This window comes from Oncorhynchus mykiss, chromosome 6 (genome assembly GCF_013265735.2).
Source record: "Oncorhynchus mykiss isolate Arlee chromosome 6, USDA_OmykA_1.1, whole genome shotgun sequence".
Classification (NCBI taxonomy): domain Eukaryota; kingdom Metazoa; phylum Chordata; class Actinopteri; order Salmoniformes; family Salmonidae; genus Oncorhynchus; species Oncorhynchus mykiss.
Window position 1 is genome coordinate 88,148,618 of NC_048570.1, and position 20,142 is coordinate 88,168,759.

The 20,142-nt window shown below is 44.9% G+C and overlaps 1 protein-coding gene across 4 annotated transcripts; it reads left to right on the forward strand.

Moving 5' to 3' along the window:
• The first annotated feature begins 436 nt into the window (after positions 1 to 436).
• LOC110526780 (kinesin-like protein KIF23) lies at positions 437 to 19,891 on the forward strand. 4 transcript variants are annotated; one of them, XM_036981404.1, is made up of 23 exons: positions 437 to 563; positions 3,873 to 3,939; positions 4,066 to 4,194; positions 4,469 to 4,574; positions 4,684 to 4,820; positions 5,114 to 5,232; positions 5,457 to 5,627; positions 6,750 to 6,862; positions 6,944 to 7,065; positions 7,582 to 7,684; positions 8,398 to 8,477; positions 8,589 to 8,708; positions 9,164 to 9,326; positions 9,518 to 9,679; positions 10,039 to 10,205; positions 10,411 to 10,584; positions 11,126 to 11,341; positions 11,787 to 12,065; positions 17,091 to 17,327; positions 18,583 to 18,671; positions 18,989 to 19,067; positions 19,181 to 19,233; positions 19,351 to 19,891. In XM_036981404.1, the coding sequence occupies exons 1-23, from the start codon at positions 550 to 552 to the stop codon at positions 19,361 to 19,363; spliced, it is 2,913 nt and encodes a 970-aa protein (XP_036837299.1). In that variant the 5' UTR covers positions 437 to 549; the 3' UTR covers positions 19,364 to 19,891. The 4 variants fall into 4 exon arrangements, with proteins under 4 accessions (XP_036837299.1, XP_036837300.1, XP_036837301.1 ...); XM_036981405.1 differs by having other exon boundaries at positions 11,811 to 12,065; XM_036981406.1 differs by lacking the exon at positions 11,787 to 12,065.
• Positions 19,892 to 20,142: the final 251 nt, after the last annotated feature.

Below are 20,142 nucleotides of genomic sequence, written 5' to 3' on the forward strand. Positions count from 1 at the left end.
TTTATTGTGAATACTCATAAATAAAAGGTGTCTGTGTATTGCCTTGAAATAAACTAGGGAGCAAAAACATCCTGTGAATGCAACACATGGACTAGGCCTACAGAAAACTCCAAACACTGTTTTCTCATTGTAGTACATTTGAAGAAGAGCTCACTTTGTTTTTCTTATTTCATTAATCACATGTAGGCTAGAGGATCACTTTGGATTTTATCATAGGCCCACAATATTCTTGAAAAAGACATTGTACACAATATTGTTTTTTATTGAATGATTATTGAAGATATGGTTAGTTTTATTCCCAACATATAATGCAGAAGTGTGCAGCACACACTCAGCTCATCCTATATGTTCGGTCAGAGCAGAAAGGAAGGTACTTTGGGGCGACACAAATGTGGGGGCGGGGCTTCCTTCGCATAATGATTAAGCTGTCTGCGTTTTTATTGGCGCAAAACCACCAACACTTACGTGACGTCACACGAGAGGGAATTTTCAAAAACTGAAGAAGCTCATCGAACTTAAGGGGAAAGATAAACAAAGGCAACATTAAAAATGCAAAGACCTGCGTAAGTACAATACTATTATGGAACGTTTTCATTCGTTAACGATTGTGGTTGTATTCGTAAGGAGTTTAATAACGATAGCGAACAAGGTAGCCAGCAGTTAGCATTTTGCCTTCTAGCTTTCTAGCTAACTAAACCGGCAGATAACCTGCATTGATAACTAACTAGCCACAATGGCGTGATATCTAAGTATCATGTCGAATGTAATGTTCGCCAGTTTAGCAAGCTACTCCGACATAATGCATAGACGTTAGCCAACACAATAAATTGAGACGCCAGTTTGCGAGTTTGACTTGAACATGTATACTTTTCTGAAGGGTGGGCTGATTTTGTAGCCAGCAGATCCGACCCGCTTGCTTACAGCTGCACCAGGGTCTGACAGGCTAACTGTGTGGCTTAATGCACTAGGAAACAGTGCAAGATATATCGGAAAGGTACCTCAATGCAGGAATGAAGAAATACCTTGTACTCCGAATTGTCTCATTATCCCAATAGTTAAACCGATAAGATTGAACAACGGTTAGTTTTAAGTAAACTGCCATCTGTCCTAATGCTAGCTAGTAGTAGCCACATCGGCCATTATGGAATGGCATGTCAAGTTGAACAAGAAAAGGAGTTGATTGGCTGACACTGCCAGTCCAAAATGACTGCTGTGGCTTCTGCTACCTAGCATGAAAACGAAATGGAAATTTTTCCGAGAAACATCTGGCGCTGACTCCATGGTCAATCAATCAAATGTATTTATAAAGCCCTTTTTTACATCAGATTATATCACAAAGTGCTGTACAGAAACCAGCCTAAAACCCCAAACAGCAAGCCATGCAGATGTAGAAGCAGTGGCTAGGAATAACTCCCTAGAAAGGCCAAAACCTAATGAAGAAACCCAGAGAGGGAACCGGCTGTATCTGGTGGAGATTATTGACCATCCGGGTCAAATAATAATAATCACAGTGGTTGTAGAGGGTGTAACGGGTCAGCACCTCAGGAGTAAATGTCAGTTGGCTTTTCATAGCCGATCATTCAGAGTATCTATCACTCCAGTGTTTAACTACAGCCTATTTATTGTCTGTATATAGACCTTTTCTATTGTGTTATTGACTGTACGTTTGTTTATTCCATGTGTAACTCTGTCGCACTGCTTTACAACTGTGGCCAGGTCGCAGTTGTAAACTTGTTCTCAACCGGCCTACCTGGTTAAATAAAGGTTTAAAAAATATATACAATAATCTCTACCGCTCCTGCTGTCTCTAGAGATTTGATAACAGCAGGTCTGGGAGCAGCAGCATGATCAGGTAGACTGGGGACAAATCAAGTTTATTTGTCACGTGCGCAGAATACAACCGGTGTAGACCCTACAATGAAATGCTTACTTAGAGGCTCTAACCAATAGTGCAAAAAATTTATTGAACAATAGGTAAGTAAAGAAATAAAACAACAGTAAATAGACAGGCTATATACAGTAGCGAGGCTACATACAGACACCGGTTAGTCAGGCTAATTGAGGTAGTATGTAGATATGGTTAAAGTGACTATGCATATATGATGAACAGAGCGTAGCAGTGTGTAAAAGAGGGGTTGGTGGGTGGTGGGACACAATGCAGATAGCCTGGTTAGCCAATGTGCGGGAGCACTGGTTGGTCGGCCCAATTGAAATAGTATGTACATTAATGTATAGTTAACGTGACTTTGCATATATGATAAACAGAGTAGCAGCAGTGTAAAAAGAGGGGTTGGGGGCAAATAATGCAAATAGTCCGGGTAGCCATTTGATTACCTGTTCAGGAGTCTTATGGCTTGGGGGTAAAAACTGTTGAGAAGCCTTTTTGTCCTAGAGAACAGTCTATGGCTGGGGTCTTTGACAATTCTTAGGGCCTTCCTCAGACACAGCATGGTGTAGAGGTCCTGGATGGCAGGCAGCTTAGCCCCAGTGATGTACTGGGCTGTACACACTACCCTCTGTAGTGCCTTGCGGTCAGAGTCCGAGCAATTGCCATACCAGGCAGTGATCCAACCAGTGTTGCAGCTGTAGAACCTTTTTGAGGATCTCAGGACCCATGCCAAATCTTTTTAGATTCCTGAGGGGGAATAGGCTTTGTCGTGCCCTCTTCACGACTGTCTTGGTGTGTTTGGACCATTCTAGATTGTTGATGTCGACACCAAGGAACAAGAAGCTCTCAACCTGCTCCACTACAGCCCCATCAATGAGAATGGGGATGTGCTCGGTCCTCCTTTTCCTGTAGTCCACAATAATCTCCTTAGTCTTGGTTACATTGAGGGATAGGTTGTTATTCTGGCACCACCTGGCCAGGTCTCTGACAGCAAGGAGTCATCAGGCCAGATAGTCCTGAGGCATGGTCCTAGGGCTCAGGTCCTCCGAGAGAGGATTAGAGAGAGCACACTTAAATTCAGACAGGAGAAATACTCCAGATATAACAGACTGACCCTAGCCCCCCGACACATAAACTATTGCAGCATAAATATGGGAGGCTGAGACCGGAGGGGTCGGGAGACACTGTGGCCCCGTCCTACGATACCCGCGGGCTCGGCCAAACAGGCAGGATATAACCCCTCCCACTTTGACAAGGCACAGCCCCCACACCACTAAGGTTTGATGCAGAGAATCCCAGTGGAGAGAGGGGAACCGGCCAGACAGAGACGGCAAGTGCGGTTCGTTGCTCCAGTGCTTTTCTGTTCACCTTCGATCCTGGGCCAGACTACACTCAGTCATAGGACCTACTGAAGAGGTGGGTCTTCAATAACAACTGAAAGGTTGAGATGGAGTCTGTCTCTCACAATGAATAGGCAGACCATTCCATAAAAATGAGTCTCTATAGGAGAAAGCCCTGCCTCCAGCTGTTTGCTTAGATGTTCTAGGGACAGTAGGGAGGCCTGCGTCTTCTGACTGTGTGGCAGGACCGAATCGGAAAGATGGGTAGGAGCAAGCCCATGTACTGCTTTGTAGGTTAGCAGTAAAACCTTGAAATCAGCCCTTGCCTTAACAGGTAGCCAGTGTAGAGAGGCTTAGCACTGGAGTAATATGATCACGTTTTGTGGTTCTAGTCAGGATTCTAGCAGCTGTGTTTAGCACTAACTGAAATGTTAATCTACACAGGAACCCTGTCTGACCCTAGTGCAGCTGTAAGCAAGCGGGTTGGATCTGCTGTCTTCTGGATTTGTAGCTAACTATGTGTTAGTTATGCTAGCCATGTCTTGCTGCAGTGTTTTTTTTTTTCAGCCACTTTCTCCAATTCCATCACTGTGTAAATGTACTGTAGCTACTCAACCTCTAAATGCCCATCATTCATTTCACAGAAAGGGCAAAACTCCACGGAGGCCACCCCTGAAGAAAACATCCCACACACAAAAAGACCCAGTTGGTGTAAGTTGGTCACTGTCAGCTGTCACCTCAATTAATAGTTACTAAAAGCAAGTTGATAATGACTAAATAATGTATACGTAGCTAATGAATGACACGTCTTACAATATGGTGATTTGCTGTGTGCAGGTGTACTGCCGTATCCGCCCTTTAGGAGCTACAGATGAGGAGTGTTGTATTGAAATGATCAGCAGCACCACCATTCAGCTGCATGCTCCTGATGGCATCAAAGCCAACCGCAATGGGGAATACAAAGAGGTACCGGTGTAACACAGCTACATTACATCTCTCTCTATGATGCGTCTTCCTGTGTCATCTCGTAATGAACGTGTTCTTTCATGGACTGTCTCTCTATGATGTCATCTCATAATGGTGTTTTCTTTCATAGACCGCCTCTCTATGATGTCATCTCATAATGGTGTTTTCTTTCATAGACCGTCTCTCTATGATGTCATCTCATCATGAACGTGCTTTCTTTCACAGACCGACTCTCTCTATGATGTCATCTCATAATGAACGTGCTTTCTTTCAGACTCAGTACTCCTTTAAAAAAGTGTTTGGAATTCAAACCTCCCAAATAGAGTTGTTTGAGGATGTTGCCAAACCACTTGTGGATGACCTCATTCACTGCAAGAATGGTAAGTGAGCGAAACTGCTCATTTATTTTTAATAACGCACACGTTTTTAAAGTATTCGTTTTCGACAGGGTGTTAAGCGTTGATTTTTGTTTTTCTTTGCTGTCCATAGGATTGCTTTTCACTTATGGCGTCACAGGCAGTGGAAAGACGTTTACCATGACAGGCTCTCCTGGAGAAGGTGGTCTCCTCCCCCGCTCTCTGGACATGCTATTCAACAGCATCGGCCCATTACAGGCCAAGAGATTTGTAAGACTTATTTTCTGTCATATCTCTGGGTGTACAACTCTGTTCCTACAGAGCATCATTGTATGCTTTTGTCCTTGTCTTTTCATCAGAGATTTATACATTGAACTGAATGTGTTGGTACACTAGCCAATCAAGTGATTGTGAGAGACTTAACTTTGAGTTGGCCTTTTTATTCAACAGCAAAAATGTGCAAAAAAGCCAATATTATTTTACTATTTGAATTTCAGGTTCTCCAAGTGTTAAATTGAGCGCTAATCCCTATACGTCTAGCTTTCAAATGTTCAATCTCGCAGGTGTTTAGGACAGACGACAAGAATGGCATGGAGATCCAAGGTCAGGTGGACGCTCTCCTGGAGAGACAGAAGAGAGAATCAAATCAACAGTCCACCGTGCCCAAAACACCGTCCTCAAAGTATGCATGGGTTTTATAAGCCAAACATGTTTCCTGCACACATTTGTGATCACCCTCAGATGTAAATAGATGCTAGGTTGACATCTTTCATGCATTGATTTTAGTGTGTCAGAGACTATTTGGATGACATAAAGACAACCTGTTGAAATGATATTGGAAATGGCACTTTCTTGATTGTTGAAGTTGGTTTGAGACTGAGGTTTTGTGTTGGTTCTGTCCTTAAGGCAAAAACCTGACCCAGAGTTCGCAGACATGATCAGTCCAGAGGAGGCTTGCAAATGTGAGGGAGTTGACGAGGACAGCTGCTACAGTGTGTTTGTATCCTACATAGAAATATACAATAACTACATCTACGATCTGTTGGAAGACGCGCCAATAGACCCCATACGACCCAAGTAAGTCCAGGCTGTGTTACCTGTAGTTATGTATTTTTGTGTAATTTAATTAAAAAGATATGTAAAGGGAGACCAGTAAATCATTCTGCCAGAGTGGTCTTTCCTGTCATTTGTATCTTCTACAGTTAATTTTAGTGTTCAGAATGCACCAGTCAATGTAAGATGTATTGTAGGTTAGAGATGTGAAATGTTTTGTGTTTTGTTAGGCGACCTGGTGGAGGCACACCTCTACAGAACCCTGAGTTGATGTACGTGGTCAGTGTGAAACTAGCCTGGGACCACACTGATCAACTAGCTTTGTTTCACCTTTGAAGCAGTTTCATATATCTGGTCCCAGGCTAAGTGTATATAGTTTAAACGTAGAAAAACATGGCAGAATTATCTAGCCATCATCCCTCCACTACATGCCCTCCCAATATAGTGACCCTGTGTATAATGTGTATGGTACCATCATCCCTCCACTACATCCCCTCCCAATGTCGGGACCCTGTGTATAATGTGTATGGTACCATCATTCCCTCCCAATCTAGAACCCTGCATGTAATGCGTATGGTACCATCATCCCCTCCCAATCTAGAACCCTGCATATAATGTGTATGGTACCATCATCCCCTCCCAATCTAGAACCCTGCGTGTAATGCGTATGGTACCATCATCCCCTCCCAATCTAGAACCCTGCATATAATGCGTATGGTACCATCATCCCCTCCCAATCTAGAACCCTGCATATAATGTGTATGGTACCATCATCCCCTCCCAATCTAGAACCCTGCGTGTAATGCGTATGGTATGTGGTGTTATTATATAGTATATACATTTAAACATGTAGTATTGCTTTTATCCCTCTGTCTCTGGTTGCCTTTGTAGAGGTAGTGTTTTTAACCTCTGCTGATTATCATGAGATTGGTGTTAACACGTCCTTGAATGGCTGTGGGGAAACTGATCTGTGCTGCGGCTGGGAAGCTTGACATAATGCATGTCTTTTACCCCTTGACTGTTTTGAACAGTCATAACCGTTGTTTTAACATCGTCATGTTGACTTTTTGCTTGTGGTTATAGTCCTGGTTTATTTGTTGTAGGCTGTGTGGTGGTTAACCGTATTGTTGCTCTCCACGGTTGCAGACCGCCTCAATCAAAGATTTTACGTGAGGACCAGAACCACAACATGTATGTGTCGGGATGCACAGAGGTCGAGGTGAAGTCCACAGAGGAAGCCTTCGAAGTGTTTTGGCGGGGTGAGTGGGATGTTAGTCATTTCTTTTGAAGGAAAACTCTTTTCCCCTCTGTATTAGTCTACAGTATTTACTTCTGTCCAGGCCAAAAGAAAAGGAGGATTGCCGATACTCAGCTGAACCGCGAGTCCAGTCGCTCTCACAGTGTGTTCATTGTCAAACTGGCACAAGCCCCGCTGGACGCAGATGGAGACCACATTCTGCAGGTGACTTGAACCTTGCATCTTTATATCTTGCCGATACAGTTCTTCATATAGAAGTGAAGACAAAATCCACTACCTTGACCCAGGGGTGGAACAAGGATTTTGGGCACTGGCCAGCCAGGCTAGTACACCACATTTTTTTTAGTAGCCTGGGTTTAATATCTGTGCCATGCGATATCTGAAAATACAAAATGGCACCAGCCGGGAGGCTAGTTGGGAAAATGTTCTACCAGCCTGGTGTGCCCAGTACTTGCCTGGGCTCAGTGGCTTGGCGTACTCTCCATCCCTGCCTTGACCTAACCTTAAGATAACAAACACAAACATCCTTTAAATACTATGTGAGCTAGCACAATATATATATGTTGCTCCGTCACTAGTAGACGCTGTGTTAGCTTATGTATGTTTCACTAGAAGACCCAATGCAGAGCAGGCATGCTAACAGCTATCACTGGACCACATGGACGTCAACTAGTGCTTGCCTCTGTTAGCCTAGCCTCTGATAGCCTGGCTGTGTTACAGGACAAGAACCAGGTGACTGTCAGCCAGCTGTGTCTGGTGGACCTGGCAGGGAGTGAACGCACCAGCAGGACTAAAGCAGAGGGCAGCCGCCTCCGGGAAGCAGGTGAGCTGACAACGTAGGACCCATAGAAAAATCCTTTACTTTTCTGTTTGTCTAACAGCACCACTGACCTAGCCTGGAGACCAGTCTGTTTAGCTAACATTCTGTTTGTCTAACAGCACCACTGACCTAGCCTGGGGACCAGTCTGTTTAGCTAACATTCTGTTTGTCTAACAGCACCACTGACCTAGCCTGGGGACCAGTCTGTTTAGCTAACATTCTGTTTGTCTAACAGCACCACTGACCTAGCCTGGGGACCAGTCTGTTTAGCTAACATTCTGTTTGTCTAACAGCATCACTGACCTAGCCTGGGGACCAGTCTGTTTAGCTAACATTCTGTTTGTCTAACAGCACCACTGACCTAGCCTGGGGACCAGTCTGTTTAGCTAACATTCTGTTTGTCTAACAGCACCACTGACCTAGCCTGGGGACCAGTCTGTTTAGCTAACATTCTGTTTGTCTAACAGCACCACTGACCTAGCCTGGGGACCAGTCTGTTTAGCTCACATTCTGTTTGTCTAACAGCACCACTGACCTAGCCTGGGGACCAGTATGTTTAGCTCACATTCCACTCCTTGTGCTCTGTGTCATATGCCACATGTTTAGCATGACAGGAGTGGAATCATGGCTAAACAGACGGGTACCCAGACTAGTACTGACCTACTGACTTCACAACATGCACCCATCTTTACCTGGCATCTCCACTCTTTCCCCAGGCAACATCAACCAGTCCCTGATGACCTTACGCACCTGTATAGAAGTCCTCCGAGAGAACCAGATGTGTGGAACAAACCGGGTTGGTTATTTTGAATGAATCTCTGTGTACTTGATAAAACTGTAGACCAGATGAGTCGAGCACTGATATTATGTCATAAAGTAACACAATGATACTGTGTTTTTGTTTCAGATGGTTCCTTACAGAGACTCTAAAGTCACTCATCTGTTCAAGAACTATTTTGACGGTGAAGGGAAAGTCCGCATGGTTGTGTGTGTCAACCCTAAAGCTGACGACTATGAAGAAACCATGGTAACTGATCTGAGTTAGAGCCCAATAACAGCCCTAAGAAACCATGGTAACTGATCTGAGTTAGATCCCAATAACAGCCCTAAGAAACCATGGTAACTGATCTGAGTTAGAGCCCAATAACAGCCCCAAGAAACCATGGTAACTGATCTGAGTTAGAGCCCAATAACAGCCCTAAGAAACCATGGTAACTGATCTGAGTTAGAGCCCAATAACAGCCCTAAGAAACCATGGTAACTGATCTGAAATTAGATCCCAATAACAGCCCCAAGAAACCATGGTAACTGATCTGAAATTAGATCCCAATAACAGCCCCAAGAAACCATGGTAACTGATCTGAAATTAGATCCCAATAACAGCCCCAAGAAACCATGGTAGCTGATCTGAAATTAGATCCCAATAACAGCCCTAAGAAATGGAAATATCAACCGGACGTAACCGTGTGTGTGTTCCTTCAGTTGGTCATGCGCTTTGCGGAGTTGACCCAGGAGGTTGAGGTGGCGCGGCCGGTGGACAGGCCCATTTGCAGCCTGGCGGCAGGGCGGAGACACCGGAACCAGGCCTTCAGAGATGAGTTGTCACGACGCCAGGAGGAGCGCCCTGGGGGATCCAACAACACCGGTATGTACACACACATAATCACACACAGAGAGAGAGATATATCTAGCTAGCTAGCTACAAAGCAGGAGGGCTTTCACATCTCATTTTAAAGCATCTGATTGTACATGGGTCATGTTAGAACCGTCCAATGTGACCACCTCAGCCAGCACTAATGTTAAGTCAAGTTAATCTGTTCTTCACTGATCTTCCAGAGGATGGCTCGGTGCTGAACCAGCTCCTGGACAGCCTGCCGGCCCTGCCTGCCTGTGAGTTGGTGGACCCCACCGATGAGCAGATCCTGCCCCGCCTCATAGAGGTGCTGGAGAGGAGGCACCGCATCCGCCAGATGATCACTGAGCAGTACACCAGAACTGGTACAGACCAGGCCACTATAGACCTAATTAAGGGTATTTTGTCAGTACAGGACCTCTATTTATTTTAAATGTATGTACTGTAGTTCTGTTGTCTGTTAATGTTCTGTGTTGACTCCAGGAAGAGTAGCTGCTGCTTCAGCAACGTCTTAAGGGCTTTAGAGCTTAGTCTCCTATCGTTTGAAATGTCATAGACGTCCTCTGTTTAAATTAATCATTGTCTTTTGATGTTTATCTGGCTTTTCTTGGGGCATGTTTTGCTATACGTACATGTTTAGTTAGTGTCTACCTTTAGTGGACAAGAGTAAAGTTACACTTGTACCAATGGATTCATTTCCATTCCTTTCCCCCCTTACCAACAGCCAACACACTGAAATCCATGCTCCAGGAGTTTGATGGCCATCTGGTGGCCAAGGAGAACTTTATCCAAGAACAGCGGGGTAAACTAGGGGAGAAGGACAAGATCATGTTCAACCAGAAGAATGAGATGGATCGGCTGGAGAAGAAATCCAAAATGCTGGAATACAAGGTGAAGTCTCATTCCTCCATCTCTCTTCTCTCCTCTCCCCCACCTCGTTCTTGCCCACCCCCCCGCCTCGTTCTCTCCTCCCCCCGCCTCTCCTCAGCTACATTTCACAGAAACCCATGCATTCGTACATCCTAATTGAACTCATTTAGAAAATGATCCTGAACTTTTTACATACCTTTTAATGCCTTATGCCCACCCCTCTCAGATTGACATTCTTCAGAAGACCACCAATATCTATGAGGGGGACAAGCGGTCGCTGCAGCAGGAGCTGGAGAGCCGTGAGCAGAGGCTGCAGCGGGAGCTGTCCGAGAGGAAGCGCATGGAGGCGCGCATGCAGGGCATGGTGTCTGACACCAAACACCAGTGGGAGAAGGAGTGTGTAAGTGGAGTGTTACCCTCCTCCCCCCCAGCCCTCCCTCTAATCACCCAGCCCTCCCTCCACTCTTTCAATAGATCTGGTCACTAAGCTGCTAACTAACCCCAGACTGTGAGGTGGTCACTAACCCCAGACTGTGAGGTGGTCACTAACCCCAGACTGTGAGGGGGTCACTAACCCCAGACTGTGAGGTGGTCACTAACCCCAGACTGTGAGGTGGTCACTAACCCCAGACTGTGAGGTGGTCACTAACCCCAGACTGTGAGGTGGTCACTAACCCCAGACTGTGAGGTGGTCACTAACCCCAGACTGTGAGGGGGTCACTAACCCCAGACTGTGAGGGGGTCACTAACCCCAGACTGTGAGGGGGTCACTAACCCCAGACTGTGAGGGGGTCACTAACCCCAGACTGTGAGGGGGTCACTAACCCCAGACTGTGGGTCATGAACATAGTTGACGGTAGGTGTGGTGGTTATTGTAGTTCTACTTACATTTAGTTGAAGTTGTGTACTAGTTAACATTGGTCTTCCTCTTGCTACCTCAGGAGCGTCGTGTGAACGCCAAGCAGCTGGAGATGCAGAACAAGCTGTGGGTGAAGGATGAGAAGCTGAAGCAGCTGAAGGCCATCGTATCCGAGAGCAACAACAGCGCCACCTCAGAGCAGCAGCGTCCCCCACCACCCCCAGACAAGCCCCAGAGGAACTCCCGGGAGAAGGACCAGCCTCGCGCCCCTGAGAAGAGATCTCGCTCGCCACTGCCCGTGAGTTGTTACTGCATCGCTTTCTCCCTCTCGCATCTCTCCGTCTCCCCCTCGCTCTGTCATTCTCTCTCCATCTCTCTCCATCTATAAATGATTGATTTGACGTTATTGTAGTGGATATTGACTGTGGAACTATTCTAATGTTGATGGACTGTTGTGTTGCATGGTGGGTTGAAGATGTATGAGTCTGTCTACTAAGCAGGTGCTGTGTCATCAGACCACATGTACTATTACTCTGCTGTCTCACCGTTACTGGCCACCTGCATGTGTTGTCCTCTGTTTCACGCTGCTGACATTTGTGACATTACAGTGTTCAGATAGACTTGTATGCTGTAGAACAGATATGATTTGTCTGTCATGTAGAATAGGGCATCGTGTTGGTTCTATTTGTTACAATGTTATCTACACTGTTGGAGATGCTACAGCCTTCATATAATACTCCCAGACTCCCTCCTGCTACCACCCCCAGGTCAGCACAGCTCAGTGCCACCCCCTCCCACCCTCCTCCTCTGCTGGTAGTCTCTCAGTAGCCTCCGTCATCTCTGAGTGGGAGCAGAGGTTCCCCATAGGTAGGGACCCTCCCGGGACACCCGGCGCGTACGGAACAGCGACCCCATACGGAAGCAGCAGTGTGGGCCGCAGGAGAGGCCAGCGATGGGCCCCTGAGACAGAGGCTCCGGGCCCCAGCCACACACATGGGCTAGACCTAGAGTCAAGCTCGAGGGTTAGTGTGTGTTAGAATTTCACTCTAAGGGACTGGTTTCCCAGACAAAGATGAAGCAATAGTCCTGCTTTTGGCTTAATCTGTGTCTTGGAAATCAGGAGGTAAACTTTAAGTAGCTGGATCTGCCGTGCTTGTAAACCCGGATAGAACTACACCCTAGACCCGAGGATAGAACTACACCCTAGACCCGAGGATAGAACTACACCCTAGACCCGAGGATAGAACTACACCCTAGACCCGAGGATAGAACTACACCCTAGACCCGAGGATAGAACTACACCCTAGACCCGAGGATAGAACTACACCCTAGACCCGAGGATAGAACTACACCCTAGACCCGAGGATAGAACTAGACCCTAGGATAGAACTACACCCTACACCCTAGGATAGAACTACACCCTAGACCCGGATTGAACTACACCCTAGACCCGGATAGAACTACACACTACACCCTAGGATAGAACTACACCCTAGGATAGAACTACACCCTAGGATAGAACTACACCCTAGGATAGAACTACACCCTAGACCCTAGGATAGAACTACACCCTAGGATAGAACTACACCCTAGGATAGAACTACACCCTAGGATAGAACTACACCCTAGACCCGGATAGAACTACACCCTAGGATAGAACTACACCCTAGGATAGAACTACACCCTAGACCCGGATAGAACTACACCCGAGGATAGAACTACACCCTAGACCCGGATAGAACTACACCCTAGGATAGAACTACACCCTAGACCCGGATAGAACTACACCCTAGACCCAGATAGAACTACACCCGAGGATAGAACTACACCCGAGGATAGAACTACACCCGAGGATAGAACTACACCCTAGGATAGAACTACACCCTAGACCCGGATAGAACTACACCCTAGGATAGAACTAGACCCGAGGATAGAACTACACCCTAGACCCGAGGATAGAACTACACCCTAGACCCGAGGATAGAACTACACCCTAGACCCGAGGATAGAACTAGACCCTAGGATAGAACTACACCCTACACCCTAGGATAGAACTACACCCTAGACCCGGATAGAACTACACCCTAGACCCGGATAGAACTACACACTACACCCTAGGATAGAACTACACCCTAGGATAGAACTACACCCTAGGATAGAACTACACCCTAGGATAGAACTACACCCTAGGATAGAACTACACCCTAGGATAGAACTACACCCTAGGATAGAACTACACCCTAGGATAGAACTACACCCTAGACCCGGATAGAACTACACCCTAGGATAGAACTACACCCTAGACCCTAGGATAGAACTACACCCTAGGATAGAACTACACCCTAGACCCGGATAGAACTACACCCGAGGATAGAACTACACCCGAGGATAGAACTACACCCGAGGATAGAACTACACCCGAGGATAGAACTACACCCTAGACCCAGATAGAACTACACCCTAGGATAGAACTACACCCTAGGATAGAACTACACCCTAGGATAGAACTACACCCTAGGATAGAACTACACCCTAGACCCGGATAGAACTACACCCTAGGATAGAACTAGACCCGGATAGAACTACACCCTAGGATAGAACTACACCCTAGACCCGGATAGAACTACACCCTAGGATAGAACTACACCCTAGACCCGGATAGAACTACACCCGAGGATAGAACTACACCCGAGGATAGAACTACACCCTAGACCCGGATAGAACTACACCCGAGGATAGAACTACACCCTAGACCCGGATAGAACTACACCCGAGGATAGAACTACACCCTAGACCCAGATAGAACTACACCCTAGGATAGAACTACACCCTAGACCCGGATAGAACTACACCCTAGGATAGAACTACACCCTAGGATAGAACTACACCCTACACCCTAGGATAGAACTACACCCTAGGATAGAACTACACCCTAGGATAGAACTACACCCTAGACCCGGCTAGAACTACACCCTAGGATAGAACTACACCCTAGACCCGAGGATAGAACTACACCCGAGGATAGAACTACACCCGAGGATAGAACTACACCCTAGACCCGGATAGAACTACACCCTAGGATAGAACTACACCCTAGGATAGAACTAGACCCGGATAGAACTGTAGCTGCTTGGTTTGTATACTTACCTACTGTACATGTGCTAGCTATTAGGACCAGGCTGATACCAGTATCGATACTCGTTAGTATCATGGCAAGAAAACTAAACACAATATTACCATATAGCAGGTTTTTAAAGGCCGAAGAGTTTGGTCTGTTTCGTGTTTTAATTTTTGCCATGGAAACAAAAAATTGCGACGCTGGTATCATCACAGTAGTTAGATCTGCTATGCTTGTAGTCCTGTAGGCTTTAATCTGTGTGTTCGTATGTGTGTAGATGTACCGTAGCTAATTCTGCTATGCTTGTAGTCCTATAGGCTTTAATCTGTGTGTAGATGTACCGTAGCTAATTCTGCTATGCTTGTAGTCCTATAGGCTTTAATCTGTGTGTAGATGTACCGTAGCTAATTCTGCTATGCTTGTAGTCCTATAGGCTTTAATCTGTGTGTAGATGTACCGTAGCTAGTTCTGCTATGCTTGTAGATCCTTAAATAATCAACCTGCAGAATTGCATCAATAGCTGCTTGATGTGTGTGTTTGGTTGTCTGTAATGGCCACCACAGGACTGATAACCAGGGTGTCCTCTCATCACATGTATCATCCTCCCATGTTATGTTACCATGTCCCCTAGTGCAGGCTGTATTATCTACAGTAGGTAACATTTTTCAGCACTTTCACATCTACAATATTCACACATCTCCTCAGACTATTTGTGTACCCCAGGAAGAGTAGCTGCTTAAGCTAACGGGGATCCTAATCAACTACCAAGTATTAATAATACTCTTATGAAACAATCCATTCATAATGCTGTAGATTGCTGCTGTAAAACTCATATCTCACCTGGTTTCAATCATAATGTTGGCAGCTAATGTGTATATACAGTGACAAGAGAAAGTATGTGAAATACCTGGATTTCTGCATAAATTGATCATATATACAACCGTCTGCTTAAACTAACACAAACAATTATACTTTTCATTGAACACACTGTACACATTCACAGTGCAGGGTGGGAAAAGTATGTGAACCCTTGGATTTAATAACTGGTTGACCCTCCTTTGGAAGCAATAACCTCAACCAAATGTTTTCTGTAGTTGCGGCTCAGACCTGCACAACGGTCAGGAGGAATTTTGGAACATTCCTCTTTACAAAACTGTTTCAGTTCAAAAATATTCTTGTGATGTCTGGTATGAACTGCTCTCTTGAGGTCATGCCACTGCATCTCAATCAAGTTGAGGTCAGGACTCTGACTGGGCCACTCCAGAAGGTGTATTTTCTTCTGTTGAAGTCATTCTGTTGTTGATTTACTTCTGTGTTTTGGGTCGTTGTCCTGTTGCATCACCCAACTTTTGTTGAGCTTCAATTGGCGGACAGACAGCCTTACATTCTCCTGCAACAAGTCTTGATAACTTGAGTTAATTGTTCTGTCTGATAGCAAGCTGTCCAGGCCCTGAAGCAGCAAAGCAGCCCCAAACCATGAGGCTCCCTTCACCATACTTAACAGTTGGGATGAGGTTTTCATGTTGCTGTGTATATTTTTTTCTCCACACATAGTGTTGTGTGTTCCTTCCAAACAACTTTAGTTGAATCTGTCCACAGAATATTTTGCCAGTAGCGCTGTGGAACATCCAAGTACTCTCTTGGACTCGTCAGATGTTCGCATGTTCCTGAGATTTCTGGAAGTCTTTAGCTGACACTCTAGGATTCTTCTTAACCTCATTGAGTATTCTGCGCTGTGCTCTGGCAGTCATCTTTGCAGGACTGCCACTCCTAGGGAGAGTAGCAACAGTGCTGAACTTTCTCCATTTCTAGACATTTTGTCTTACCGTGGACTGATGAACATCAAGGCTTTTAGAGATACTTTTGTAACCCTTTCCAGCTTTATGCAGGTTAACAATTCTTAATCTTAGGTCTTCTGAGATCTCTTTTGTTCGAGGCATGGATCACATCAGGCAATGTTTCTTCTGAATAGCAAACTCTATTTTTTTTTTTTTAACTTTTTTTTATAGGGCAAGGCAGCTCTAACCAACATCTCATTGATTGGACTCCAGGTTAGCTGACTCCAATTTAGCTTTTGGAGAAGTCATTAGCCTAGGGGTTCACATACTTTTTCCAACCCTCACTGAATGTTTAAATGATGTATTCAATATAGACAAAAAAAAACAATAGTTATTAGTTTAAGCACACTGTCTATTGTTGTGACTTAGATGAAGATCAGATCAAATTTGAAAACCAATTAATGCAGAAATCCAGGTAATTCCAAAGGGTTCACCTACTTGCCACTGTATATTGACTTACAGCATACTTGTCATTGGTCTTCTATTAGCCAAGCTTACAGGAAGGGTTTTTAGAAAATTATCTCCATATCTTTTATTTGAACCTCTATAGCATAGAGGATTGTCCAAAACCATGGGCTTTATGTTCTGCCAGCCCACTCTACCCACACTAACGCCTGTGTTCTGCCAGCCCACTCTACCCACACTAACACCTGTGTTCTGCCAGCCCACTCTACCCACACTAACACCTGTGTTCTGCCAGCCCACTCTACCCACACTAACACCTGTGTTCTGCCAGCCCACTCTACCCACACTAACACCTGTGTTCTGCCAGCCCACTCTACCCACACTAACGCCTGTGTTCTGCCAGCCCACTCTACCCACACTAACGCCTGTGTTCTGCCAGCCCACTCTACCCACACTAACGCCTGTGTTCTGCCAGCCCACTCTACCCACACTAACGCCTGTGTTCTGCCAGCCCACTCTACCCACACTAACGCCTGTGTTCTGCCAGCCCACTCTACCCACACTAACGCCTGTCGCCGGTCCGCCATAGACGCTGCTACTACTAACCCGATGGCCCTTAACACCACAACTGTCAATAATTCCCTGATTTTTGTATTTTCCTCACTGTTTTAAATGGGACCCACCAGACCACGGGGACACCGATTCGCCCGCACCACAGACGCTCACACTCAGCGGGTGGGCAGCGATGGGTAGATCACAAACCACTCTCTAATTTGGATTTAGACACGGTGATGCAGCCAATCATACCCAATGCAATCAAAGTGTCAGCGGCCAGCGAGAAAGCTCTGTCTAAATGCCACAAGTATGTTCTCACGCATCAGGAGCTTGCCTCCGATGGGGAGATTCAGACCAAACTGATCAAGGTAAAAAAAAAAAAAGGAAAAATCCATTTCCTCAATTGGTGTCTCTCTCTTGTTTCTGTCTCATATTTTAGACTTTTTCACCTTCTGGGTTTGAATCTTTCCCACTACTATTGAATGATCTGGCTACCTGAACAATGAGTCGTAGTAATGTTTCAAACAGAAATAGAGATTTGTACTGCTACCACCATGTACAGAGCAGTCGGAAAGTGTTCAGACCCCTACAGCCATGTACAGAGCATTCGGAAAGTGTTCAGACCCCTTGACTTTTTCCACATTTTGTTCCGTTACAACCTTATTCAAAAGTAGATTAAATAGTTTTCCCCCTCATCTATCTAGACACCATACCCCATAATGACAAAGCAAAAACAGGTTTCTGCAGATGTTTATTTTTTTCCGGATACATTTACATAAGTATTCAGACCCTTTACTCGGTACTTTGCACCTTTTTGGAAGCGATTGCACCCTCGTCTTCTTGGGTATGACGCTACAAACATCCCCACAACATGATGCTGCCACCACCATGCTTCACCGTAGGGAGGGTGCCAGGTTTCCTCCATATCTGACTCTTGGCATTCAGGCCAAAGAGTTCAATCTTGGTTTCATAAGAGCAGAGAATCTTGTTTCTCATGGTCTGAGAGTCCTTTAGGTGCATTTTGGCAAACTCCAAGCGGGCTGTCTTGTGCCTTCTACTGAGGAGTGGCTTCCGTCTGGCCACTCTATCATAGTCTGATTGGTGGAGTGCTGCAGAGATGGTTGTCCTCAGAGGAACTCTGGATCTTTTTCAGAGTTACCATCAGGTTCTTGGTCACCTCCTTGACAAAGGCTCTTCTCCCCCGATTGCTCAGTTTGAAGTCTTAGTGGTTCCAAACTTCACAGGTGTGTGTGCGCCTTTCCAAATCATGTCCAATCAATTGAATTTACAACAGGTGGACTCCAAGTTGTAGAAACATCTCAAGGATGATCAATGGAAACAAGATGCACCTGAGTTCAATTTTGAGTCTTGTAGCAAAGGGTCTGAATACTTATTTAAAATGTAATAAACTGTTCTTTGTCATTATGGGGTATTGTATTAGATTAGAATATTTAGAATTATTAGAATAAGGCTGTAACAAAATGTGGGGAAAGTTTTGAGGTCTGAATACTTACCGAATGCACTGTACCTGATTTACCTGTGGAGGGAAATGCATTTGTATCCCTCACTTTGAGTCTTTCTGCGTGGTACATCTCTTAATTTGATAGTTGTCTACCTCTTCAGGGAGACGTGTTCAGAACGAGAGGTGGAGGACAAGCCGTGCAGTTCACAGACATCGAAACGCTTCGTCAGGAATGCCCAACTGTTTCAAGGTATGCCCATTGGCCAACCCATCAGTTATTATGCAGGCACTTTGACAGATTGTGTGTAGCGTTGCAAACTTCTGGTAACTTTCCCAACATTTCTAGGTTTCCAGAAATCCTGTTTTCATGATTCCGTATTTTGTGCTTATTTCCAGGAATATTCCAAGTGGTATTTCTGGAGAACTTTTGCAACCCTATCAGAAATCATCTTCTGTTGAGATGAGGACATATTACCTCACTGTCTCCTCTTCTTGAAATAATAGTTGGCTATGTTTTTAGTGTAGGTCATTCAGAGTCCTGATGTGAATATTTTCTGTTCCATGAAGTCGTAAGAGGAGGTCATCGGGAGACGGTTCGGGACAATATAATGGGAACAAGATGGACTGGAACGACAGAGAGAACAGGGTAAGCTGTCCCCACTACTGTCCATCACTCATTCACCTCGGCTAGAGTAAAACGGCTATTAGATATTGTAATGATACCTACTCATAAAGGTATAAAATGTTTTCTCCCAACAGGCACCAGTGGCAAGCACAAGCTCAGCTCTTGGTCTCCAGAATGGCTATCAGAAGTGAGAATTTATATCACATTCCAGTAGGGATTTTGACTGACAACATTGCATGTTTTCATAGTATTGACTAATCAACTGCTGATGACAAATTACACTTCTTTTCTCCATCCCTTTCAGACGCAGGAAGTAGGAAGTAGGAACTGGACAGATCATCTTTTTCTATGCTGGAATTGTCTGTGTGCATTGGACTAGTGAACTTACCATCACTTTAAACTATGCATCTTGTTTTTTAAAGTCAAGCTTTTTATAGAACTGTTTTTCTAGACGGGTGATGATCACGACCTGAGTTGTATTTAATCATGACCGTCGCCTAAAAGGGACATTTTCAATTAGATTTGTATTAGATGATTTAGAGAACGTGTTCTCTTATCACATTGAATAGAGTGTCATTGTATAGCTTACCTCCTTCACTGTTTTTTTTTTTTCACACCCAAAGACTATTTAGATAAATTGTTAACTTTTTTTCTCTCAGTTTGAAGGCACTGGTTGTTGTATAGACCTATATTCAGACACATAATCTGCAGAAAATCAATGGTAGAAGGCTTTCTAGGTCAACAACCCCAATTGTATACTTTGCTAAAGCCTGCCGGTCAGTCTCTGTCTGACTGCAAAGACATGTCTTTTTGAGGGAATGTACTATTTAAAAACTGGGGAAAAATAAATCAAGAAATGAGAATTATCTTTAACCACCTTGTTTATATTACTGTATAACCATGTGAATGGCAGGTCTTGTTGGAGGTAGATGTAGCGCTGCTGGCCCCAAACATAATCAATTGAAACCAGTTGGTATCCAAAAAAGATTTGGTGTGACGACATGAGTACCAATCTATCAAATGCTTTTTATTAAAGGTATTTTTTTTAAGTCAGCATGTTATGTTAGAGGGAACAGTGTTACACTCTACCTAATGT

Bases quoted from the DNA above. Each gene is read 5' to 3' on its own strand.
- LOC110526780 (XM_036981404.1), top strand. The intron at 11,342-11,786 runs GTGAGTTGTTAC...TAATACTCCCAG, and splicing joins GATCTCGCTCGCCACTGCCC to ACTCCCTCCTGCTACCACCC. The intron at 12,066-17,090 runs GTTAGTGTGTGT...GGGACCCACCAG, and splicing joins ACCTAGAGTCAAGCTCGAGG to ACCACGGGGACACCGATTCG.